The sequence below is a fragment of the Hippocampus comes genome, unplaced genomic scaffold (genome assembly GCF_001891065.2).
Source record: "Hippocampus comes isolate QL1 unplaced genomic scaffold, H_comes_QL1_v1.1 scaffold174, whole genome shotgun sequence".
NCBI lineage: Eukaryota > Metazoa > Chordata > Actinopteri > Syngnathiformes > Syngnathidae > Hippocampus > Hippocampus comes.
This window is the reverse complement of record NW_017805983.1, coordinates 8,742,278-8,770,171: the sequence shown is the minus strand read 5'-3', so window position 1 is coordinate 8,770,171 and position 27,894 is coordinate 8,742,278. Positions and strand designations below refer to the sequence as shown.

Sequence of the window (27,894 nt, the reverse complement as noted above, 5' to 3'; positions counted from 1 at the left end):
AGATAATTAAACAGGGCAGACAGATGAGCCCTTTGAGAAGACGATAGAGGTCACATGGGAAAAGTCAGCTTGTCCAAACTTCCCCCTCGCTCGCGCGCGCGCGCACACACACACACACACACACACACACACACACACACACACACGCAAACTGACAGCAGACCTATATAAATGGCAGTCAGCTTTATACAAACAGATGTCCAATTGCTCAAGGTGGCCTTGGCAGAGTTTCTTTAAAGGAAGATGCATAGAATAACCTCTTTGTGCTCACAGTGGGTTGAAGGTGGTTGGTGGTTACAGTCTGCACATTACCTTGTCTTAGACATCTACAATTACATTAATTACGCGGCACGGCCGTGAAGAAGTCCATTGTCTGTTCTGTAAAGGACTCGTCTACTGAGTAGAACGAGCGCTGTAAGTGCATGTATTTGACGGCTGAAAGGTATGCCTTGTATATCAAGAGTTGGATGCCTGTATACTTGTGTAAGCTTTAAAACAAGAAACGTGACTGAACGGGAAGGGCGGGAGAGGATTTAACAAAAATGAATTGGCTTAACTGCGATTGGCTGGCAACCGGTTCAGGGTGTCCCCCCGCCTACTGCCCGGAGACGGCTGGGATAGGCCCCAGCCCCCCCCCCCCCCCCGCGACCCTTGTGAGGATAAGCGGATCGGAAAATGGATGGATGGATGGAATTGGCTTAAAAATGTCTGCGCCAGGTGGAGGCTTCTGGAACTCAAGAAGGCAGGTACAAATGTGAAAAGGATGGATCCCCTTTCAGAGTGTTGTTTTATTTAACATCTGCATAGATGCTTCATTGTTCAGAGTGTGGCTGGGGCGTAATCATTCGAGGAGATTGGTGACTTTGAACGGAGAAATTCTCAAGCAGGATGAAGGAACGATGTTAATCCCATTTTAAAAGGTTGTTTCCTGCACTTCATTGCCGAGGAGTAAAATGAGAAATCCCACCATTGCCCCGACAACATTTTAACAAGCTGCAACTAGTGTGACTCCAGTTTGTTTTCTTTTCTGTCCGGGCAGTCTCAATGAGAGGTGTACTGTTATGACTAAAAATCTGTGATCTCACCTCTGAGAATTTTCTACGTCATAGGAATTTTACCGCAGATTTCCGGAAGGGACCACTGAATCACTATTTTTATTACTACAATCATGGCAAAGGAAGGATATAAAGGCTTGTCAGGGTTTGGGACAATGTTTTAATGGATCATTAAGGCGGCTCCTGATAAATCCTGTTTAAGATTAACCCACATGGCCTTATCGTTACGAAGACCATCTTGACAGTAATTCTGGGTGTGTGAAATAAATGCTCCGGCTTGGGTCTTCTGGAAAGAAAGCACCAGCTATAGTGTCAACAATAAAGTTGACTGCATCAAAATCCCTAAAATTGGAAAATGTTATGAAAAAAACAATGATCTTGGGAAATAGAAATACTTTGACAAATAAGGCTTGCTAGCCCAGACTGTATGTCCAATCAGCACACCCAGTTTGATAGCTGTTTTATGACAGCCTTTGTCTACATTTTTTTAAGTTGGACTCACCACCGGCTATCACGAAATTGAAATCAAACCTGGAAGTCAATCCCGTGTTTAACTTCTCAAACATAAAGTCTGTCCTTTGCAGCAAACATGACCATTCAGATCCCACTTAACACATTTCCTGGAAATTCAGATGAGTCTTGTGAGTTGAGGAAGATCAAGCTTTGTGATTTTGTTTGTCTTTGCAGGAAACCCTGATGCTTCCAGGAAAAGATGCAAATAGGCACAACTGAGAACGGAGGAGGGGCGAGACAAACAATGGGCAATAGGTCACGATTCAGGCGCTTTGGGAGCCCTGATCACCCAGTGGTAGGGGGCTGGGTCATCCCCTCTATCTGTCCAACAATCATAGCGCCACAGCTGATACCGAACACAAAAGAGGGGTGAGAATAAGCAGTCAGTGTGCAGATACTACCCCAACCCCGTGTTCCTTCAAAACAATAGCTCCTTGAGCTCATGGGAGTTGCCCACTCCACATGGCGGAGTCAAAGGCAGTGTGAACCCGACTTACTTTTTCATCTTTTAATGTTAATAATGCACAAAAAAAGGATCTTTCACATCAAGCATTTTCTCATCGGTTTCCAAATATACGCATTTTAAAAGTTCTCAAAATGCTAACAATGCCTTCTCTGTCCCACAAAATATGTCTGCACATGACCTAAATATTTCTTCCGCCATGGGTTGACAAAAAGAAACTGTGTGATCAAGGATAAGTGATGAACAGTATTTAAGGGACTGTCTGCCAGCAACAGCCCATCCACTTGACTTGGGGGATTTTGCAAAGCTGTAAGGTTGACTTGGCAGCTCTGTCCTCTGCGGAATTAAGTCAGTTCAGACAGAAATGAGATTAGCGTAGCTTAGTATTAACTTTGAAAATCTGCCCGTATCTACCTGCCGTTTCCAAAATTAGACTCAATTGAAGAGATGCCCTTTCGACAAAACTGCCCATCCGTGGGAGTGTTGTCCAAACGGTCTGGCATGGACCACTGGATTGTGACATGACACTATGGGGGATTGTTCCAGGCGGATGTTGTGCTATACGTTGACAGTAGCGTGTAGTTGTGTGTGTGTGTGTGTGTGTGTGTGTGTGTGTGTGTGTGTGTGTGTGTGTGTGTGTGTGTGTGTGTGTGTGTGCGCGTGCGTGGACATGTGGTGAGTGAGTGTGCGCGTGTGGTTGGGGGCAAGGGCTAAGACTGTGTGACTGTGGGAGACAGGCAGATGGGGATGGAAATGAGTAGGCAGTGAGCTCATGCTAATCTCCTGCTCCAGCTCCTACAGCTGATCCAGGCGGCAAACACACACACACACACACACACACACACACACACACACACACACACACACACACACACGAATAATATACTAGACCAGACTGATACACAATCACGCACCCAATGAAGCACGGGATGCTTGAGACATTTCGATGTTCCCGAGAATTGCCTAAATGTTTTGACGCAATACATACAATATTTTCATACATACTAATCTGACACACATCGACACCAAGCAAACGCTAATTCCCTCACATCACACTGCCAGTGAATGTTAATTTGTTGGATACTATTTTGTGTGTGTGTGTGTGTGTGTGTGTGTGTGTGTGTGTGTGTGTGTGTGTGTGTGTGCGTGCGCGCACGCACGCGTTTCAGACAGCCATCTGCCTCGTGGGAGTTTACAAAGCAGCACGCGATTGGTGGGCCGGGCATATAATAGAGGCAAAGGGTGAAGCGGGTCACCTCTTTATTAGGGGAGGGAAAGGTTGCGTGTTGCTGACTGCTCTTCTAAACATATGGGTGCGCAGGGGAACACGGGTGGGGGAGAGGCCAGCAATGCTGTCAAACGGGCTGATGCAGCAAAAAGGACCCACTGCCACACGTATACACACACCATTTAATCTCATAATGTCTGTCGCAAACGATGTCATTTCCACAGCGCGGCAACTCTTGAAGGAATTCATTTTGAAGATGATGCGTATCGAGCTTGTCAAAGCGGATCGCTTTTGGTGGAGCTGCGACTGCTGACGCACACAAACCACACGAGCAGGAGACAATAGGATGATTGTTGCTTGCCTAAACTAAGCCTATCTGATGTGATGCCTTTCAAGTATCAATACAGCGCCGTCAGCCACAGTCTCAGCACTTCACGGTGACACAAGAGAACTTGTTCTTACAAGAATTTGGAAGGATTTTGAAGAGTTAAGGCACTGTCTGATAGAAAACAGACAGTATGTTGTTGATTTTCTTTGGGGAGGAGGCTTAAAGGCTTGGAAATTATGGCAAATCAGACTTTTCATCAAAGCATTTTTTGCACTGCTTATCCACCATGTTTGCTGAGTATTTTGTCGCCTGTGATGTCGATAGCTTCAGCCAAACACCACCCCTAGTCTGAACCACATAATATTCCCCGAGAAGGTAACATCATTGTATTATTTTGTTATTTTGACTTCAAGATGGCACCGCGAGAGTGGCTGCCTTTACAGCAACTCCTATATTTTGTTCTTCTACTTCTTCCTTTCATAACTTTGCTGCTGTGAATTAGGAATGTCTCCATTGTGAGACTAATAAAGGGTTTCTTATCTTATCTTATTTTATGTCTGACTCGATCATGAACGAGAGTTTATCCATAAAAAATTGCCCCAATCATTAGCCTGAACTCATTCTTGTCAGTCCAGTGTTGTGAACTCTGCTTGCGAAGGATGCATCTTAATGCTTGTGTATGCCCTTTCATGGTGACCTCTATTCTATGGAAACGACAAGCATTATATTATCTCATCGAATAATAACTGTTTAATCATGTATTACCCTCAGTAATCTCCGTACTTTATGATTTCCATGGAATATGTTCGGACATTGTCCACATTTCATGGTAGGAATGGCTTTATGCCGTGTTGAATAGTTGAATGGTCGCTAGAGCCAAGCTTATGCACCATGTGTGTCGATGAATATTTCAAAGACCATCTCATTAAATAAACAAGCTGGACCTCAACGCCTACGGTAACCTACCATCAATATTGAATGCTCATGGAAAAAAAAAAGAAAATAAAAACGACAGTGTTGTTCACAAGCCAACAGACAGTCCAGTCATCAAATTGCACCATCTGACTATGCGAGAGCTTCTTCTTCACGCAACACCTGGGGGAGGTCAAGGAGTTCTTCCTTCCGTGCCGCTTGTGCAATAATCCCAATGAGACATGCTTAAGGTCCTTCGAAGATTTAAGAATAGACACTGTGAGCTGAATGCACTTGTTAGCAGAGGGCTATGAATATTCTGACAGGGATTTCACCTAGTGGGAGGAAATACTTGATTTCTGCGCATGCACTTTGCTTCTGAAACACATGTTGTGCTCCGACCTTTGCGTGCAGCGCATTCCAAGACAGCTCCTATGCATGGTTGCCTATAACACCGCCTTCATGCATTAGTATATGGGAAGCGATTTATCCTCCATGTTGTTTAAGTAGATGGCCAAAATGGTCAGGGATAACCAGCTGTCTCTAGTGTGAGCTTTATTTCAATTCTCCGCGCCTTGTCTGAAAACTGGTCCGAATATGGACTAAAACTAGCCAGTTGTAGCCGCACGGCCTGCTTGGGCTCTTTTCAAAATATAATTCACATGTGGTGTGTGTTTTCCAACAGCACTGTTCAAAAAAAAAAAAGAACCCAGCATTGCACCATTTCGTTTGTTCACACTTAAAAGGCTTTTATCATTGGTTTGTGGTGAATTTACAAAGAGGGTTTGACTAAAAATGCAGACTACATGATAAGTGTGACGGGGATTGTATGTGTGCCATTTGATGTTGCGCTTGTTGAATGAAACTAGTATTTAAAAAAAAGAACAGTCAAAAACACCAACACAATAATTACTTTTGATGTTGATTCTATCGTGTTTGATGAAATTGAGACACTTTTGTTCACATGTATGAGAGAAACATTGAAATGAACAGCTCTTAGCCAAAAGACATGGAGTGAAGAATTGTCACGTTCATGAATGGTTGTTTTCATCTTCATAGAATTTTTCTTTGTGGAAAGTTGTGCATAACTGTACGTGTATAAGAAAGGAAAAATGGAAACGATGAGCTATTTACACAATTGCCTAGCTTGGTTGAGTGTCTGCAGGGGAATCATGAATGTGCTTCTTGAAAAATGCAGCTCCATGTGTGTAAATGAAATGGAGAAATCTGTGAGGATTTCTATTAAAACTTGTTGAACACCTTTGCTTGTACTGACTTTATTTTAATTAGTATAGCACAGTGACTAATAATGTTTTGAGTTTTTTTTTTGATACTAGCTAAAATTGTGTTTTCAGAAAATGTACCTTTCAATGCATAATTCGACTGATGTTATTTTCTAACTACCTACACTTTGTTTCAGAGCGGAACAACCATTTGAACTTTGGTGAGAGAGGACTTTCCCTGTCGCTGTCACTCCAGTGAAATTGGGCTTGAGAAGCGATCGCGTCTTCAACCATGTTTGACATCAGTACATTTGAATGTCAGTGGAGCATTTATAGTTTCCCAGTGTAGACTGAGAGTCCTCCATTACATACACAGACTGACAGCCTCGTCAAGCATGCAACTCATTTCTGGCAGCTAATTGAATTAGTGGCTTCCTCCTTTTCAAAACATGAACATTTTACTATTTCCCAGCAAAAGTAAATGAAAGAAAGGAAGAAAAAGGCATAAAATCCACACAACCGCAAATTCAGCATTTGCAGCAGACGTTTTCAACTGTCACATTTGCTGATCTGCAGCAAAAGGAGGATGGAAATATTCCCTCTGCAGCCATTGAAATGCACAGCCACCAGCTGTTGTCCTGTCCACCACGTGGACATGGCTGGCTGTCAACCGGCTTAGCCGGCACAGTGCCTTGCATATGAAATAGGACATGTGCTGCCATCCCCTCTGGGAGTTCACTTCCTCTGAGGCCCCAGCAGCACCACTGCACCACCTTGCCCCTGAAACAAGCGGTCCCTTTAGATACAGGGCAAATAGCCAGAGGAGCAATCAAGGATTCTGAGAGCCTTGGCGGTGGGACTAAAAGGGGCCAACATAGAGGATACCAAATGAATATGATTAAATATAGGTGTCTGTCTACCGAATTTAAAACCAAATATGGAATTGCGTGTAAGCCATAACTTTTATTCATGTCGTAATAATTCCATAGTGTGCAAATTTGTCTTTTTTAAACACAAAATGAAGGTCTCGACACTGGCCGGGTGTGCTCAGGCACATCCAATGCATACATAGGGGCAAAACGCAACAAAATGGCCTCTACTTTATTTTTCACGTTCATCCAACACGGACAGTTTTAACATGTTCTTTTTCAAAGCTCAGCCACAGTTGTTGATGGATGTGGCATGTATGCATAAAATCAAACAAGCGCATTCAAATTTCTGATCCACAGACGTTTTTCTATCGTGGGAGATCTGAGATGTCACATTGTTATGGCTGCCTGTCTCCTACCATTCAATCAGATTTCAAAATGGGAGCCGGAAAGTTTCCGTTTCTTTTTTCTCCAAAGAAACATTGATGGATATGGAACAAGACACAACCCATTTTGGAAGGTAGAGCATGCACCCACTTATCCAACTGTCCCTTTTTGCTCTACCGGTAGCAGTGGTATGGCCTGGTGGGGTGTGGAGGTGAACACACCACTGTCCATGTGTCTAAAAAAATACACTTGATGAGGAAAGAATGGGTTGATGAGGGCTGCCCACATATTGCACTGCAAGTATGTCAGGTTAATGACAATCTATGTGTGTGTATGGAAAAAAGGCACATTATTCAGGTGTTTTATGCATCTATGTCCAGACCGCCCACACATCCCTGTGTGTGTGTGTGTGTGTGGGGGGGGGGGGGTTAGATACAAGTGCCACTGTGCCAAAAGAAATCCCAGAAAGGGAAAACTCCACACAGAAAGACCACAAAATGGGATTCAAACCATTGCCAACCAACCACTGGTCTCCAATGCCAGAAATACTCAAATGTTAGCAAAATAGTAAATCATTCCCTGTCCATATGGAGCTTAAGTGGACAGATATGGCTTCGGGTTGCCTCCCACAAGTGAACCAGCGAGAAACCAGAGAGAAATCTTGTCCACCACCGACTTCACTAGTTTCAGCCTCATTAGCTCTGAAGTTTGCCGTTGTCTCTGCATGTGTTATCTTCAAACACAACTTTCAGAGAGTAAAGACATGCCACAGCAGTCCTATTTTCTTATGTTCAGACTTCTGCATGCATGTGTCTCGGAAGGAAGCTCTTAGAGGAATGTCTGCAAGGGGGGGTGGAGTGTGGCAATATCATTTCCTGTGTCTGTCTGCATTCGAGACTTCTGCTAACACTGCTGTAACAGACTCATTAATATTCACAGAGGCTGTACAGTTCCGCTGCTGACAGCACACAGATGACAGTGTTTCTTGGGAGCTAAAAAGGCATAAGGCAGCATAGTCTGGCACTTTCTGCTCACAGGCTCCAAGAACATTTTCAAAGTGCCTCATCGTTACTTAAATGTGCTGACAAAGGGGAGCTCCGCTGCCGTAAGTTTAACAATTTTCCTCAACTCCTACCCAGCATGTATTCCCTCATTAGCGTTTCTTGAAACACGGTACTTGGGGGAGGGTGGATAAAGGAGTCAGATTAAAAAGCAAATGAGCCTTTGGCATAACACTTGAGTGCCTTGCGGGCTCTTCTATAAAAGTAGAAGAGGCCCTAGAAAGTGGGCTCCGTGAGGTGTGTGCCCACTCCAGCTTGAATGAACGTGTGTGCCAAGAGTGGGTATTCGCCATGCATGGCGGGACTTTGGCAGTCTCCGGTACATCAAGGGTCTCTCGCTTTCTCTTTTCTTTGGCGTGTTCCTCTGAGAGAATCCTCTGTACAGGACAAGAGGTGAGATGCTTCCAAACACTTTGCTTTCTATGTCTGATCAAACTAAGGGTTTTGCCCCACAAGTCCACTACGGTGGCAATCAGACTGGAGTAAAAAGGAGGTGAGAGAGGCTGAAGACCAATGTGTGTGTGTGTGTGTGTGTGTGTGTGTGTGTGTGTGTGTGTGTGTGTGTGTGTGTGTGTGTGTGTGTGTGTCAGAGGTGGGTTGCTGGCCTGGGGTAGGTGGATATTTGGGGGAGGGGTGGGCCCGATGTTTGCTGAATGCTCCCTTTGTTGGGATCATATTATGTTTCCACCACAATACTTCTAAACCCTGCTTCATCAACCCCATTCATATGTAACATTTCATGCAAATAGCATCACTAGTCTTTTTTTCCTGGGGGTGGGGTGGGGGTAGGATTCTTTTATCAATCTCCCACACAAACTTCTCTCTTTCTCCTCCCTGCAAACTCTTACCGGCACATCACTTGTCTCATTATTATGCATTCATACAGTTTTACATGTCTGTCAATTTGCTCATACTTGACATTTCTCGTCAACACTTCCTTACTAGTTCGTCGTAGCTTATCAGATTAGAAGAATGGCAAGAAAGATTGTAAACCAAAATAGGCACTTCTTTCAACTATACATCGAGAAGAGGAATAAAATGTGTTGTCACCAACATTTCGGACATGAAATACAACACCGATGAAGTGGCCGATTTTGCTATTATCGTCATAGCAACTGCCAACAGAGTACCAACTACCACCACACACAGACACTTTACAAACCAAAGCTAACGTAGGATACATAAACCGAAGTTTCCCTGTGGCCTGCGGCGTAAGATGTAATTTCATCAATAGTGGTTTCTTTCATTTCACCTCAAATAGATATTATGTTGACACAATCCCCGTGAGGCATTTGTTGGGAAATGGGATTGTATTTACAGTAAGGCCCAATAAAACTGGGCCTGAGAAGTGTTTCCCTTGCAAATAGTGACTTTATTGCCACCAGAGGTGTTATAGTGTCATTATTGTATATATGGCGTAATTAGTAATAACATGCTAATGATGACTAAGCACTCACTAAAACACACACGGACAACTTTTAACGATGCATTATTAAAGGGTTAACTTTCCATTTGAGAGTAATGTTCTTGGAACATTTTCTGTAAGCTTGTCGTTAAAATGAACATTGATGTGGATGGACGATTATTCAACTTGCTACCAATGTCCCTTTGAGAACGTTTTAAAACATCGTCTTCTGTGCCACTCCCTCGATTAAATACAGTTAAGTCCATTAAGTGCAATTCAACGTGCGCAGACACCTTGTCAAAACACATCACATCTTTTTTTTTTTTTTCTGAATGACACACAATCGCTCCAACTCACCCTGGACGAGGCTTTCCTCTTGTACTTGTTGGCGAAATCAAACTTCTCCTTGATTTCGTCCAGGAGCTGCTCCAGGCGGCTCTTCTCCTCCTTGCCCGTGTAATCCTGGCCAAGGAGGACGTAGGCCCTCCAGTTGGCCGAGTCGAAGCCCCAGTGGCAAGTCCTGTTCTCCTGCGCCTTGTGGCTGTGCACAACGAACTTGTGCGTGGGGTACATGAGTCTGCAGTCCATGCACTGGATGCACGCTGCGTTGGGGCTGGTGTACAACTCGGGAACAAACAAGCCCTTGCACTTGCCGAAGCACTCGTGGTAGATTTTGAAGCTCCTCTCGGTGAGCTCCAGTTCCAGCGCTCCTCCGCCGCCCGCCTCCTTCTTGCAACGAGGAGGGTAAGCGCCCCCGTAGATGAGCGCGTTGCACAGCCGCTCGGCGTCCGTCTTGGTGATGAGGCCGCAGGAGGGCGCCGAAAAGGGCAGGATCCCCATGACTTTGAGGATTTCCAGCTGGTCGGCAGTGCACCGGGAGCAGTAGATGTGCAACTCGTCGCACACCGAATTGATTTGCTGCAAGCTGAAGTCCCGCAGCACGGCAGTGCACCGGGAGCAGTAGATGTGCAACTCGTCGCACACCGAATTGATTTGCTGCAGGCTGAAGTCCCGCAGCACGGTGTGGGTAACCTGGGGGAGCCACAGCCGCTTCTCCCCTCCGACCACGAAGCACGAGATGGTCTCGCCCTCCAGGACCGTCTCGCACCTCTCCGTGGAACGGTCCGATGGGATAAAGAGCGGCCCCGGCATCACTGGCGGCCCTGGGGGTGGGGTGGGGGTAGGATTCTTTTATCAATCTCCCACACAAACTTCTCTCTTTCTCCTCCCTGCAAACTCTTACCGGCACATCACTTGTCTCATTATTATGCATTCATACAGTTTTACATGTCTGTCAATTTGCTCATACTTGACATTTCTCGTCAACACTTCCTTACTAGTTCGTCGTAGCTTATCAGATTAGAAGAATGGCAAGAAAGATTGTAAACCAAAATAGGCACTTCTTTCAACTATACATCGAGAAGAGGAATAAAATGTGTTGTCACCAACATTTCGGACATGAAATACAACACCGATGAAGTGGCCGATTTTGCTATTATCGTCATAGCAACTGCCAACAGAGTACCAACTACCACCACACACAGACACTTTACAAACCAAAGCTAACGTAGGATACATAAACCGAAGTTTCCCTGTGGCCTGCGGCGTAAGATGTAATTTCATCAATAGTGGTTTCTTTCATTTCACCTCAAATAGATATTATGTTGACACAATCCCCGTGAGGCATTTGTTGGGAAATGGGATTGTATTTACAGTAAGGCCCAATAAAACTGGGCCTGAGAAGTGTTTCCCTTGCAAATAGTGACTTTATTGCCACCAGAGGTGTTATAGTGTCATTATTGTATATATGGCGTAATTAGTAATAACATGCTAATGATGACTAAGCACTCACTAAAACACACACGGACAACTTTTAACGATGCATTATTAAAGGGTTAACTTTCCATTTGAGAGTAATGTTCTTGGAACATTTTCTGTAAGCTTGTCGTTAAAATGAACATTGATGTGGATGGACGATTATTCAACTTGCTACCAATGTCCCTTTGAGAACGTTTTAAAACATCGTCTTCTGTGCCACTCCCTCGATTAAATACAGTTAAGTCCATTAAGTGCAATTCAACGTGCGCAGACACCTTGTCAAAACACATCACTTTTTTTTTTTTTTTTTCTGAATGACACACAATCGCTCCAACTCACCCTGGACGAGGCTTTCCTCTTGTACTTGTTGGCGAAATCAAACTTCTCCTTGATTTCGTCCAGGAGCTGCTCCAGGCGGCTCTTCTCCTCCTTGCCCGTGTAATCCTGGCCAAGGAGGACGTAGGCCCTCCAGTTGGCCGAGTCGAAGCCCCAGTGGCAAGTCCTGTTCTCCTGCGCCTTGTGGCTGTGCACAACGAACTTGTGCGTGGGGTACATGAGTCTGCAGTCCATGCACTGGATGCACGCTGCGTTGGGGCTGGTGTACAACTCGGGAACAAACAAGCCCTTGCACTTGCCGAAGCACTCGTGGTAGATTTTGAAGCTCCTCTCGGTGAGCTCCAGTTCCAGCGCTCCTCCGCCGCCCGCCTCCTTCTTGCAACGAGGAGGGTAAGCGCCCCCGTAGATGAGCGCGTTGCACAGCCGCTCGGCGTCCGTCTTGGTGATGAGGCCGCAGGAGGGCGCCGAAAAGGGCAGGATCCCCATGACTTTGAGGATTTCCAGCTGGTCGGCAGTGCACCGGGAGCAGTAGATGTGCAACTCGTCGCACACCGAATTGATTTGCTGCAGGCTGAAGTCCCGCAGCACCGTGTTGAGGATCTGGGGGAGACACAGCCGCTTCTCCCCTCCGACCACGAAGCACGAGATGGTCTCGCCCTCCAGGACCGTCTCGCACCTCTCCGTGGAACGGTCCGATGGGATAAAGAGCGGCCCCGGCATCACTGGCGGCGGTAGATGCTGCAGGACAGCCTCGGGCTCCTTCCCGTCCTTCTTGAAGAGAAGCTCATGTTGCCAACGGGCAGAGAAGGCGGCCGGCCCCCCGAGAGAGCTCATAGAGCTGAGGTGAAACTGCTTGAGAGTTTGTTGCAGTCCCGGATGAGGCTGGAAGCTCTGCCGACTTACAGTCTCCATGTTTTCCCCGCAACTTTACCAGCGAAAGCCCCTCTCGTCTTCGACCCGGGACCACGAGCGTCTTGTCGCGCCTGAACCAGATAAATCCACCGCGTCCGAGAATTGGCCAAAACTTTGAAGCACTTCATCAAACATTTAGTGAAGGGGGGCGAAAATTCGTTGTGGGTTCACACTTGTATTCCCGCAATGAGTGAATGAACGCCGGTCAGTGGCTCCCTGAAGCGGCGCTGGGACTGTCCATGTCGGATAAATGTGGGGCTGGCTTTAAAACTCCAAAACGACCCCACCAAAAGTTCCCCGCGTCCAATTCCGAAGGCTAGAGGACGAAAACAAATGAAAAGCGGTTGTCGAAAGTCGATATTAGTTGGATTCAAACGCTACTTCAGCAGCTCTTTCCGCTCTCGAGGACCGCTCCGTCGGCCCCCGCAGTTCACTGTGACTGTATGGAGATGAGCTCTCTCTCCCCCTTCTCTCTCTCTCTCTCTCTCTCTCTCTCTCTGTCTGCATCTCTCGGTCACGCGCACGCGCACTCACTCCCCTCCCCTCCGCGTTTATGTGTCTGGCTCAGTCATTGAATCCCAGCCAGGAATGTGAGTGACTCTGCAGGCACGGCTGTTCCAGGGACAAGCCTGCACTCCCTCGCTGCCGTCCTCATCTTTATACCTTGGTTATTGAAGTATTCTTCCTACATTTGTTTTGAATTCAAAACTGCATACCAAACTCCAGCAGATATGAAATATCGTAAAAACATTTTATGTTGTGATTATAGAGCATTGCAGAGGTGCCCTTGAGCAAAGTGTATTCACTTTTGACACTTCTCCACAAAGTCATCATATCACTGTGTGTACGCAAAGCACGCGCCTACCATTTATACCTCCAGTATATACAATACAGTCAGGAAAATAAAGCCCATTTCTGTATTGTTGTAGAGGTATGCATGATTTGTCTCTGACGAGAACGTGCAAAGCTTCTGCTTTTGTATGTATGGTATTCAAGTTTTACATAGTTGCACATAATTATGTTCTTCGAAAACGCATCAAATGTTACATTGGAGACCAATAATTATCCAAATATGTAACATTTGATTCCATGGGGAGACATGGCAATGAATTCTTAGATACTCAGCTCTTATTTCCAACTGTACAACGTGCTCGGTCACAGCTTTTGAATTTAGTCTGGCATCAGCTTGGATATGTTACATGGATTTAAGGACAATACGTGTCTCTTTCTTTTTTTGTGTGTGGTCAAAGTGATGCTTTTTTTTGCAATTTACAAATGAAGCTGCCCACTTTGTTGCAACACATGCGCATGACTGAACATGTGTGTTTAAAGATGATTTGTGAACTCAAAGTCCTTACTTCCACTCAGTTTCTCTCTGAATGTTAATACAGGAAGTGCCACAGTGAAAATTGATGGCGAATTACCAAAACCAAGTGACTCGACGTGACAAGTTCAACTTCAAGGGAAGGAATGGAGTTGGCTGCTCTAGTGGCGCCCCCCAGCCAGACACCGCTGTCACTGCAACTCGAGGCGTGCTTCCTGGACACGAAACGTGGCGAACTGTCATTGCAAATGCAGGGTAGAGTAGAGAGAGCGAAGCTTTTAAGAAACTCAACATAAAGTTAAAATGCAATTGGTCCTGCAATGAAAAAAAATCCTCCTGACGAATTTGAAGGGTAAAGCACTGGATGTCAGCATGCTTTCGGATTGCTCTTTCCTGTCATGTGTGAGAAAGCCAAGAGTGTCATGGTAGTGTTACAGTAAAATTGTTGCGTCGAATGGAGTATGATAATAAGACTAATATATGAACAACTTCAAGATAAGACAAATCTCAAAGAAGACCTAGTCCTAGACTGTATTGCTGACACATCCCCACCCTTAATTGCCATATAAACCTGACTTCCAAAAACTGTTTGGGCAGATAACGTCACCATCATGCACATGCTAGAGTTATTCGCAAAGAATGTATGTACAGTACATGAATATGGGAGGATATGGAAGTGGTAGTGGCACTGTTGCCCTAATAGTAAGAAGGCTTGATGATTCTGAACTGAACAAGCGTCACACAAAAAAACGATCAATGGAGCCATTTGTCCATGTTCCAATGTTTGACTGAGGGAATGTTGAACGGCATGGCTGCCTGCCAATGTTTCTCAAGTAGTATTACAATTCGAGCATATCAACGTCCACACCCACATTCCTGTCTATATAGGAAAAAGAAAACCTGTCACAGACAGCAGCATAAACTCTGGACCAGTTAACGCATTGATTGTGGTCTGCAGTGAAGTAGCAGTGCACATTGAAATACTGTACTGTCATTACATAGCTTTGGAATAAATACTATGAAACATTATTCACGATTGTATCATATGCATAAGACCTGAAAAAAGACCGGTATCAAATATACTTTAGCTTCAAAGACATCATGATATAACGTTCAGTTATGATTGTCACTGTCAGGGGTATTCATTTTACAATGTATTTACTATATTGTGGTTGTAGTGAGCACTAACTGCTTCTGCATCACAGCTGTTTTTTTAAAAATTATTATTTCTTGTGTAACGAACTCCCTCGACACTCTGGAGGAGCACCCTGACAGCACTGGGCAGCTCCTTCAGCCACAGACTGATACATGCGTGCTGCAAGAAGGAGAGGTACCACCGCTCGTTTCTGCCGACTGCTATCAGGCGACTGAATAGACGCAACCGAAAACCTGGACTCACTCCCACTCACCCATTTTAAATAGCACAGCCACCTTATGCAGCATATATGCAGTTGCATATAAGCTTGTATTCTATATTTTATATTTTATATTGCATTCTGTACTGTGTACAGTTCATTTTTTAAATTTATTTTGGGCATGCAAATACTTGATGTTTTTCTATTTTCTTCCCTCCAAACTTGCTGCTGTAAGTTGCGAATTTCTCCATTGTGAGACAAATAAAGATTTTCTCATCTTATCTTGATTGCGATAACTTAAGTTTTGCCACAATATTAAACATTAATAAGGTGAGGAAGTTTCCTCCTCTCTGACATGTCAGCAGTAAAACAGCATTATTCATCCATCCATCCATCCATCTCGGAAAACAACAACAAAAAAAAAGAGTTGGGCAAAAGGGCCAAACTGAAAAGACCGATTGGATTTGACAGTTTTCAAAAACCATTCCTCCCCTAATCTCTCTCTCTCTCTCTCTCTCTCTCTCTCTCTCTCTAGATCAATGGTTCTTAACCTGGGTTCGATCAAACCCCAGGGGTTTGGTGAATCGGTCTCGGGTTCGACGGAGCCTCTGCCCCATGGAGGGTAAGACACATGCTACTCAACATGTTAATTAGTTATGACACGCCCGCTTGGCCATCAATGGCTGCAGATGATCACATGACATTGCTTGTCCAGTCAGTGCTGTGGGAAATTTAGTTCGCTTAGTCGCTTAGTTATCGATCGATCGATAGACTTCCATACAGACCTTTGGTTAATGCATTGTGATTGGGCATGTGGTTAAAATGATGCTGGTCGCAGTGTAACAATAACTTCTGCTCTACTCATCGTTGTAACCATCTCCATGGCAGCAGAACACCAAACAGCATCACGTGGGACGAATTACATCAGGTTTCTTTCCTGGCGCTGGCTGTCTTTTTCTCAGAGTAGCACTATGTACCACAGGACCAGACCACTGGTCCCCTCGACTGTTTCACTGTAAAGCTCGAAAAACAGATCAGCTCATGTCAGCTCTTCTGTAATGGTCCTTCTGGAATACCGAACTCACACAGTTCTGTTGCCCAAAAAAATGTGGTCACCAACATTTAAAGTGGGAGGTTGCCTCATAATGCTGTTTTCATTTTTGGCAGTAACCCTCACTCTCCTTTGTTTTCTAAGTATTTTCTTTTCTTTTCCATTGCATAAGGCTAGCCAATCTCCATTGGTCCCAATCTGCGGGCCAAAGGTTTAGCGGGTTCAGAAATTTCCCACTTTTATTTTGTCAAATTTCCACTTTATTTGTGCCCTGACAGAGGAAAGAGAAGATGCTGTAATTGCATCTGGTGTTCTTTGTCCATGTACACTTTGTTAAGTGTACATGGAGAGGACTTCATCATGAAACAGTCGCATAATATGTGTAACAATGAAGATCTCAAACATACTGTACTACAAGTCTCTATGAAGTTGTTTCCACATTATGTCTTATAATAAATAAACATAATAAATTTGACATACCGCAGTGAAGAGTGCTGATAACAAGCCTGCCAAATGTGGAAAAAAAAAAGGATAGCGTACGTATATAAAATGAGGCTCGGAAATCTAATGGAGACCTCCTTCTGGCTTTCAGATGCTGTGAGCGTGTGAAAACACGCCCCGCTTGATCTCCATGTGTCAATTAAATACTTTGTGCGTTCGTTGATGCGCTCCAATATGTGCTCCATTAACTGTCATTGTGACCCACAGGCTGATTAACATGTGCTGCTGTGTTTAACAAACAGTTAACTCTGGAAGTGTCTGTTATGTGCAAGTGTTTGTTTGTGTCTCTTGTGACTGAGGCAACTTTATGAAAGCTACCATAAAACTGAACACCCACAATTTGTGAGAGTGGAGTATGTGACAAAAAAGTAGCATGCAAGGTCTGCCATGTGAAGTTTGTAGTTATTTAAGAATTATGCCTTAAAAGACTACTCCTACTGATAATAATAATAAATAAACGTTTGACCTGGAATCGACAGGTTGTGTGGGAGTGTTCAGAATTTCCCAATTGTCATCCCGCCCTTTTATGTATGTATGTATGTATGTATGTATGTATGTATGTATGTATGTATGTATGTATGTATGTATGTATGTATGTATGCCTTTCTGCTTGCCTGCCTGCTTGGAATAATGAAACATCGGTATGGGTGTTTCCTATGAAATAGACCTTCTCGGATTGGACAAACTTCAGTGACGTCATAGAACAAACAAGGAAGTTGAGTACCGCGAAATGTGCGAATATAAAGGCACACTAACATGGCGGGCAATCTCTCAATTAAAAGCATAAATAATCGCAAGTATTCCTCCGAGGATACTGTGGAAGTAACTTCTGGTGGCTCTCTGGACACGATACATACAGCTGCGAAGAAGACTAATGTTAAGGAATTATGCTCCCCCTCCTCTACAACTAACATGACCAGGTTGGCGTAACAATTTACATCAATCGAGAAAGAAAGCAATGCATGTGTGGTGAAAGTTTGATGATTACGCTTTTCCAAACACTGACAGACTACGGTAGGTTTCAAACTATTGATTTACAAATTCGTGTTACGCCGAACGCAACATCGCCGTAAACCGATGACTCTGTGTTTGTGACAAACATTACACTGTCGAGATCTACGCTACCACTGTCGTGAAGTTACATTTCCCGTAAATATTTTTGCGAAAATACATTTCAAGGCCGTACACGAGGGAATTTGCACTGTGACCAATATATCTAAAATGGCATACTAGGTAATTGGAAAATACACTTTAGTAGATTGACAATTGTGATTTGAAGGTCTACAGATTCTGGCTCACCATGGTGGACCAAGGAGCATCTCCCTGCTGTGGAAAACCTGTGGGCCTTGACCCTCCAGTCCGCTCTGCCGTACCTGAAAGAGAAGCAATGGGAAGTTCCTGATTTTCCTCATCCATCTAGTACGGTGTGTTACCGCTTTGGTTTTCTCTTGACAGTGCCATCATTTGCACTGATAAGACCAGGAGCACTAAAAGTAAAAAAAAAAAAAAAAAAAAACATACATTACTCCCAAACTAAGTTTTCTTTTTTTTTCCTTACAGAGAAATTAGATATATAGATATATATTTGCAACAAAAAACGTGAGAAATGGTGCAATTTCCTTAAACTAAAAAGTTAATCAACAGCTGATTAATCAGAGTGAGAAACAGGCGTAAGGGTAGTAAAGTGGTTTACAAAACTGCTTTAAGGTTCTCAGGTTCGGTGTTTAAATTCAGGCCCCTTCCTCTGCGCTTGAGTGGGAATAGCTCCCCCCCTCTGACAATCTGCTCTGATTGTTTTGCGTAGTTGCAATCCACGCTGATTATACCACAAACAATCATAGTTTGTAATACAGACATAATTATATGCACATGTATGTAATTAGCACTTGGACTATTTCTCTGGTGATCGGGCCTCATTTTTTTAGCATTATCCTTTATTAAATGGTTTGTCAGCATTACGATGTGCTCCTACATAGCAGGAGATTTTACAGCTGTGTTCATATTCTAACCATTATAGTACTCCAATTAATTTAAAAGTGTGTGAGAGTTGTTGCATCTTAAATACCCCTCAAACCACCACAACTACTACGGGGAATTGTGCGCATAAATAAGTGATAGAAAAGAAAAAAAATACAGAGAATGGAGGATGATTACTATATAAGCTGGAGAAGCAATCGGTAGAGCGTGAATCCCCTCAAAGTTGGAACTTGTGACAAAAATCATTACCGTGTTTGTCTGACGCTGTTGTGGGGAGTTGCAGTTCTCATCGTGTGCTCCAGGCAGCAGAGGCAGTAAAAAGGACATTTTATTTAAACTGCTCCAATATTTCAAGTTTCTTCTTGATCCAGCCGACGGTTGAATAAGGTGGAGAAAAATTAAGAAAGAAAAGCACGTTCAAATCAGACGAACATCCGTCATTTTTCTTCGCATTTTATTTGCATTTGTCTCTTATTGACAATGACACATTGACACTTTCATATTTCCGAAAGCAGGGAACGCATGTAAATACTCTTTAGAGGTAAGCAACCCCACACGAGGAGAAAAATAATCCTAAAATATATTCTTACTGCTCTTATAATGTGCGGCGTGCTCCAGATGACCACCAACGCACAACACGCATGCAACAGTATCCCTGCAGAGTTTCATGACTTTGGGTTGGGCAATCATGAGGTCATCGTTTCGTCCGCAGCTAAATGTTGCCAATACTCCTGCTTAGAAAGACAAATGAGCAGATTCATTGACACGTTGTTTTTCATATGACGAGCCCGCCCAATGAAGGCAATTACTGAGTTAATCGTTGCTGAACATAATTGCATGGTTTTCCATTTTATATGGTGCAAAGCAATCATTCATACACATATTGATCCACTTCAATTGGTGGAAGCAGCATGAAAAAAAAAAACATGTACATTGCTCAACAGTGTTTCTGCTTTCATTTTTAGGAAGACACGTCGCATGTGCTGGACGAAGTTCTTCCCTTCCCTGAACCACCTCCAGCATCTCAACAGTGTCCAGACCTCCCGGCCAGCTCTTCCCAGCAGAGCAAAGCTGGACTGGACATTGCTGACAGGTCGCTCTCCTCTCTCATTCATCACGAGCACAAGGGCAACTTTGTGACTGTACGAGGTCGCGCCGAAGAAGATCATACATCTCTCAATGCCATCGCCGGGCCCTCACGTGTCAAAAGGGGAGGCAAAAAGCAAGATAGAAAAGCGGAAGTGGAAAAGAGGCTCATGGTACAAGCTCATGCTTTGGACAGTCAACCTCTGGGCGAGGAAGAAAATATCTTTGAGGAGAGAATGGAGACTGAAGAGGGTGAGGGAAAGAAAAGCAGTGGCACAAAAAGTAGAGAGCAAGCTCTCCATAAGTTGGATAAGTGTCCGATGTGCTTGCTGGTCTTCCCTGTTGGGTGAGTATGAACGTCTACAAACACTCAGGAGCAAATCAAACAAATGAAACAACTTTCACTCATTGTTAATGGAACACAGACATAAAATGTTTCATTTCTAAAAGTTGGAATGGCCTCCACGCGATATGAAGCGCAATAGAAAACAGGTTGCACGTTTGCATGCGTTTTGACCATGTTTTGGGAATCCAACGTCGAATTGTTTTTTGTGCACACATGAATCCTGATATTCCTGTCCCCCCCAGGGCCTCTCAGATGGACCGTGATGGCCACCTGGCTCAGTGTCTGTCAGAGATGAACGTGGACATGAGCTGGTGAGCTCCAGGCAGTCCAGATGTGCCACCTGCTTTCGTTTTAAAGTGAGGCCTTTTTTATGGTGATGTGAGGAATCAGCAGGCGGTCAAGAGACATTCAAATCTTTTTCATAATTCATCTGCACGGCGGTCATAAAAGTGGGATGGTGGTCCCGAGCACCCAAAGCAACTCAAAGATGTCATGCAGTGGTAGAACAAGGACATATATTGTACATAAATTAGTGATGGATTGATTTTACTCTCAATTATTTACAACTTTAACCCTTTCATGCACCAATAATGATAATAATAATAATGATTACTTCTATGTAGTAATGTTTGGGGGTGTTTTTTTTTCATTAAAAAGGTTATATTCAAATATTCAAAGTGACACATTCTGGGCTTTATATCGTGTTCAAGCCCTTCCTTGTGGAAGGATTTTTTTTTTTTTTTTTTTTTTAAACCTGACACAAAATTCCGTGGTACGCTGCTTACATCACAGGTGTGTAGCTGCAGCCGCCGAGGGCTGCTATTCAAGTTTTCAGTGTCGTAATCAGGCTCCAGCAGAGCTTGCTGATGAGCTGACCAGAGTTGGACACAGGTGGCTCACACAAACCGCCGGCACAACATCTTTTATTGGCGCATGGAGAGAAAGCAAAAAGACTTATTTCAAAAACCACATAGCAGAATTCATTTTTGTTGCAAATGTAATTGGAAAAAAACATACTGGTTGTTTTCTTTTGTTTTTTTCTCAGGCTTAAACTCCAAAAGTCTTGGTCTCGTCTCACTCTCGAGACTGTCTTCTTGGTCTCGGTTGGTGTGGTCTTGACTACAAGTTAGTTTTGACAAAGAGCAAACTATCACAATGTCATGAACATTTTAATAAACCAGGGAAGCGCCAACAACCGTGAATAAAATTTTGAGCTTGTGACTGCAAAGGAAGGTCTGGTCAGGATTAATTTACAGTATGATGTCCTTAACAAAATCAGCAGTGCGGAAAGGGAATTTTTCTCTTTTTTTTTCAAGCTGAGAGAAATAAATATGAGACGAAGTCTGTTTAAACATTTTAAAACATTAAACATGCACAAAAATACCTCAGCGGGTGTGTGTGTGTGTGTGTGTGTGTGTGTGTATTCTAAGCCAGGGGCCCCCAACCTTTTTTGTCCCACGGACCGGTTTATGTCAGACAATATTTTCAGGGACCGGCATTTAAGGTGTGGTGGAAATAATACAAGAAATTAATATGGTATGAGCTGCATGAAAACTGTGGTGTTTTCGAAATATAATAATAAACACAAGGAGCGTCTAATCTGGCCGCAACACTCCGATCGCTATGGCAATGTTTAATGCCTTCAAAATACGATACAACGCAAATTCAAAGTGCATGAAAATGACGACTCACCACAGCACCGAGCTTGATTTTCTGCAACCAGACGGTCCCATCTCAGGGTAATAGGAGACAATGACACCTCAAGTGTGTGGTTTATGTCCAGTCTACTTCGTAATTTTGCTTTCGTCGCCGTTGCTGCAGAAACCCCCCGCCTCACACAGGTAAGATGTCGGAAATAGCAACAGTGCTATTGTGGCGATCTCAGAGTATTCAGCCATAACTTTAATCCAGTTGTCTCGAACGTACTTTTAAGGCCGCCGTGATTTGCAATCTCAAGCAGTTTTTTTACTCATTTTGCGAGCTTCTGCGTTTTGTTTTGAAGTAATTGGTCACGTGATGGAGAAGCGTGGCTTCACGTGTGTCAAGCGTGACACAGACGGATGTAACGGAGAATCCGGTAGTTTTTCAAAATAAAACATCTTTCGTATTCCGAAATAAAACTGAATTAAGGCAAGTTCTTTCTGTGCGGCCCAGTACCAAATGCCCGGCGGACCGGTACCGGTCCGCGGACCCGCGGTTGGGGACCGCTGTTCTAAGCATTGGAAGTACCAATCAGAGATGCAAAGGAGTCAAAGGTTCACAGAAAACCAGTATTTGTTTTTAATTATTTCACATATTTACAAAGATGCTGAGAAGAAATATAACAATCAAACCAGCATTAAATTCAAACAAATCTGTAGACATGTTGTTCATCATCATCATTATTATTATGATGATGATGATGATGACTATTCTCTGAAGTGGAATCCCACTACAGTGTTGTTCTTTTGGTAAATGTCGCTCCTCACTGATGTTTCAGTGATGCAAATGGCCAACATTGGTCCCTCAAGGGAGGAAACACCCCAAATCAAGTTTGCCGAATGTCGAAGTGCAAGTGGAAGTGTATATTCAGTGCCTCTGTAAGTGCTTCATTATCGCTGCCCGTGCTATCTTCCTCTCTGCATGTCAAGGCCTGAAGCTAAATGAGAACCTTTGACTCTGGATCCACTAATTAATCCTGTTATGGAGCTAACTAAATAATCAAGGGTCAGATTTCATCATATAATTCTCAGCCAAGAGAGACAATTTCTTAGTAAGTGCATTTAAAAAAGCTAATTTAGATGGAATAATGAAGTGTTTGATTTGATGGAGATTTAACGGAGGTCCACAGGCTTGAAATTGGAACATTTTGATAAAGGGCGGGGGAAGGAGTGGGTCAAATGTTCATGGTCATGTGATTTTTAAAATCGACATTGATCCACAGTTGAGGTTAGAAAAAAAAGTACAAAAAAGTGTAAATGTAAAAGAGTTTGTTTAATAAAAAAATCATTACTTCATGCATAATAAATTGAAATGACAACACAATGAATGGAATCGGTGAATCCATTTTAGGGAGAATGTGGCACGTTCCATATTTGACCATACTTTGCCCACCACTTGGACTTTTAAGGTGAGAACACTGCACAAAACATTCACCTCCAATACTGCCATATTTTTGAATGCAACAATCCATTTGTGAATAAAGAAGATGTCAGCCCTAAAGCCTGTATTAATCCAACAACAACAAAAAGTGGCCTTGTATGGGCTGCGTGAGCTTCCGCGCTGGGTCTTCCAATTCTAAAAAACAAATTAAACCTCAGCAGGGTGGTTAGTGTTTTGTTTTAAAAATGTCCAAAGTATGAATTCATTCACTATTCAGATTCTATACCATTCAGGATTGGGGGCTGTAGGCGGCCTGACTCATCCACCTGACAGTCACAGGCAACACAGAGGATGTACAATAACTGTCTTTTCTGTTGGAAGTTCAGAGAATGAACCACTCCACTTTAATTAAGAGGCTACCCAGAAACTCACAAATGCTCCTCGTATGCAGGAAATAAAGGTTTATTTGACCTTCAATTTAGTATGGCCCTCGGAGGACTACTTCAAAACTGAAATGGCCCGACGCCTGCGCTCTTCAGCATTCATCCATGTCCAACTGTGCTTGTCCGGTGGAAAATTCACAAACAAGGAAAAAAAGTCCTGGTATATTTGAATTTGTAATCAATTACACAAGGAGTGCCCAACCTTTTTTGACCGAAGATCGGCTTTTCAAGCAAATGACCATCCCGCGATCGAATTGCGACCGCACGTGCACCCATACACACACATGCACGCTACGATGAGCAACAGCCAAAAATGGCCCAGAACACGGACGAAACATACAAATAAAGTGGATACAAGACCTTGTGAGTTTGAAAAAAGGAATCAGTGCTTACCTTAGTCGAGACCTGACGCGTCGGCATTGGACGCACTTTGGCAGCGTCTGCAGTGCAGCAACGTCGCGATCGTAGCTCACATGTATCGTTAAAAAAAAAAAAAATCCTGGCACTTCAGATTCCCATTCTTTGCCACTGACATCGGTGAATTCTACATGAAACAAACTTCTAATGAGAATAATAAAAACAAAAAAGAAATATATGGCAAAAGCTATAATCGCAAGCTCTAACTGCAGACTGCTAACAACTTCCGGTGATGCAGGTCATGAGCCGCCGTATGTTAAAGGTGACCTGCTTTGTTGTATTATTTTATTTTTAAAAGACTTTTTTTTTCTTTTGGTGAAACTGAGAGGATGCTTAGGGTGGACTGTGCACTAACACAAAAATATAGAATATTAATAACACGCACACAGACACACATTTTTTTAAATCTATTTTCCCCAGGCCGAGACACAATTGGATTGACTTGGGACCAGTTCACGGGCTACCGGTCATCACGATCGACTGGTTGGGCATCCCTGAATTACACTGTGTCTGTGGCTTGTTGCTTGCGTAAATGTACAGTTGTGATCAGAATATTACCAATAGTTTAGGAAGCAAGTAAAGCTCAAATCCTGACACAGTTCTGAAATGTGTTTCCCTCATCATTCATCTTTCAAACTGTGCTAGCTGTTACAGTGGAAACAATAGTTAAATTGCATTTAAGTACAATACTTTCAGCTCTATTCCACCAGAACTGTTTTGTTTTCCAGCATTTATTTAGGTACAATTTTGATTAAACCTGTATGTGGAACATATTTTAATTTAATCATTCAGCGTAGTTAGTTTTCACATTTTCTTATATTTAAGCAAAGTTCCTGGTCATTTTAACAGCATAATGTGGCATACAATCATAGTAAATGTGCATTTCAGGATTAAAACAGATAATTTCTGATGAACACTATGGTTTACTACACTGCTGTATTTCATGTTATTTTGGGAGTACAGTACTTGGAGAACAAAGTGGGATTTTATGTGTGCCTGTTTGTTTGTTTTTTTGTATTTCAGTTTTTTTTTTTTTTTTGCTATGACTTGGATGTAAAAAAACTACTGTTTTACAAAAAGTCAAGAAAAAGGAATACTTGGCTGTTCAATGAAGTAGCAGGGTCTGATTTTCCCGATGTAAATGAAAAGACAATAAGATTTTGTTTTTCTGTGCAGCACGCACTAATACCATGGTTGTGCTAGCTTGACTGGTTAGAGCAGCTTCACATCTGGGTCACGTGTAGTGGACCAATTCCTAGCACCTGTGAAGTGCTGTTCCACTCCAGTGCTCCCAGTGCGTTTGCGCATGTGGAAATAAAAGGTATAACACAGCGCTATGATCCCGAACAAAACGGTAAATGGACCAAGTACATTTTGACAATGAAAATACAGTCATTCTTGTGAAAGGATCAGCTAGCACCATCCCAAACAAGTATCATAAAGGGGGTTCCAATGTTCAGCAAGTCTAAAGAAAGATGAAGACCTTGTTCCACAAGAAAGCACGACCACCCAGCACCGTGAGATTTACAACCGGCTGCAGATGGTCCTGCAGTGACGGCTCATATGGAAGGACTTGAACATGGACAGCAGCCACGTTCACCACGTGGGATTCAAACCAGTGAGAATATGGTTACAAGGCTACGTTTGCTCATTCCACAGTCTGGAAGGCGCAGAACACGTCTGTGCCGTCACTCAGAATCGTCACTCTAAATCTGTCCTTTTTTTTTTTTTTTAAATGTGTTTGATAGGTTAGATTCAGTCGCAGGTAGGTTTTGTTTCTGAAACGTCATCATTCTAAATTACATTACAACGCATGGTAAAATCCATACTGTATTGCGCAAACTTAAAAATGAAAATATCTGAAAAACATCGTGTGCTATAAAAAAAAAGACATTTTTTAAAAATCGACTTCAAAAACACATTTGGGACACATAAAGCCATCTCTGAATAATCAGTGTAATTTTGAATGTGTTTTGGTGTCAATACCTTTTTTTCTCCAATGCCCAATTTTATTTTCAATGCCAGAGCTTTATGGTTGTCTCCTTCAGTCACATAAAGGTCAGGGTGCCATCGGATGCAGGACATCCCGCAAGACCACAGCATGTTTTCAAATGACTTGAAGATTCAAAAGACAAGTTTGACTGTCATTGTAGATCCAAAAAGTCTTTTTACATGTGGTAACCACATTTTGAATCGTTGGAATTTTATTCGGGACATATGTAACGCAATTGTGACTGGTCAAAATGACATATCTGAAAGACCATTTTGCTGGGACAAATGTTGTCATCACTTTTGCCAAGATCCATCATGCCAGATTGGGGCATCTACAATTTGATTCGGACTAATCATAATTCCAGTTACACATATGCACAATGTCATTCCGTCTCGCCAAAGACTTAGTTTTATACATCTAAAAAGAAACATGTAGTTGCTTGAAGTGAATTAAAGTTATCTTGAACAGGAAACATGACTAGTCAGAATCAAATTCCTAGATATCAATAATTCAATTGTGAAGACCGGTAGCTGTACTTCCCACCTTGTGGATGGATAATCTATCTGCCACTGAATTGTACATATTTGCACTGATTCCAAAAGAAGGCCCAGCTTCAACATGGGGAGAACAACGTACGAATTACCTTAGGCATCATCACTAATTGCTCAATGTACGAATTTATTGTAAACAACAGTGAAAATATTTACACTTGCATGACAGTTAATCTCCTTAGCAGGAAGCCTTCATTCTTATGATGAAGGCTAAAGTGTTTGAATGATTCTGCGTTTTTCAAAGTCATGTTAAAATGTTACTTTACAATTTTTGAGCTTGCTGGCATGGAATAAATTATTTCAATATCCATCATGTGAACTATTGTCTAGAAATTCAAATACAATGACAAGTGTCCCAGAATGGATTGTGTTCAACCTTATAGGCTCCACTGTACATTATTGAACTGTGAATATCAATATAGGAGGAAATATACCCATATTTAAAAAAAAATGGTGATCAGCAAAGAATGTTTTATTCCATTTACTTAAGCGTGCTAATTTCTTTTGATGGGCCCTGAAACCACAAACCAATATGTGCTAATTATATACATAACAAGCACAACGACACAGCAGTGAACATTTGAAACATTGTCACTAAACTATATTCTTGTGCACACAAATGACCTTTTGCATATTTGTGCCGCTGAGTGATTTGGTCACTCAATAAAATGGAGGTTGCCACAAGCAAACGGAGGTACACACATACTGATTTAAAACGTAACCGATAGTGTGTGGTGTACTTGAGATGACCCGCACAGCACAGCACACCACAAAAAAAAATATATGTATCAATGACATTTGCACATAAAAAAGTAGTCCCAAGACTGACCTGTAAGAGGCAGCATGGTGCCACAAAATAGTAGTACAAGATTAGAAGAAGATGCTAGGCTACCTATTAGCTTATCTGAAAAACGACATTGTTGTTGCAAACTTGTCATGTTATTTCGGTGAAAGACTTCTATAAACACTCAGAATCAGTTGCTTCTCTTTATGAGCAACTTTTAGGTCGCTTCCCAGTCAGCAAAGGCATCTGGCCCGGATTCGGCATGAAGCCGGCACAGCTGGCCTTGTGTCGGCACTGGCATAACGCATGTGGGCCGAACACGGCCCAGGCGTGGCAAAGGAGGCACTGGCTTGACTCTGGCAAACCAGATGAGGGCCAGTTGTGGCGTGAAGTATTTGGGCCAGAAATCAATTTCCAACTCCGGCCCGAATATGGCCAGCCAGAATTGAGCCACTCCTAAATACACTTTCCGATT

General features: G+C 43.0%; 2 protein-coding genes across 2 annotated transcripts in view; one reads left to right on the top strand and one right to left on the bottom strand.

Annotated features, from left to right (window-relative positions):
* Nucleotides 1-12,979, bottom strand: part of skia (v-ski avian sarcoma viral oncogene homolog a) — a 65,400-nt gene extending 52,421 nt beyond the window's left edge. The window contains exons 1-3 of the mRNA XM_019890669.1: nt 11,551-12,979; nt 10,411-10,632; nt 9,802-10,332 (exon numbers count right to left, since the gene is read on the bottom strand). Coding sequence (XP_019746228.1) covers nt 9,802-10,332; nt 10,411-10,632; nt 11,551-12,510 — 1,713 coding nt within the window. The 5' untranslated portion in view covers nt 12,511-12,979. The remainder of the gene's footprint in view (nt 1-9,801; nt 10,333-10,410; nt 10,633-11,550) is intronic.
* Nucleotides 12,980-17,437: 4,458 nt separating this feature from the next.
* Nucleotides 17,438-20,521, top strand: LOC109528610 (uncharacterized). Its single transcript, XM_019891449.1, has 5 exons — nt 17,438-17,618; nt 17,655-17,661; nt 18,021-18,165; nt 19,684-20,150; nt 20,393-20,521. The coding sequence occupies exons 1-5, from the start codon at nt 17,498-17,500 to the stop codon at nt 20,463-20,465; spliced, it is 813 nt and encodes a 270-aa protein (XP_019747008.1). The 5' UTR covers nt 17,438-17,497; the 3' UTR covers nt 20,466-20,521.
* Nucleotides 20,522-27,894: the final 7,373 nt, after the last annotated feature.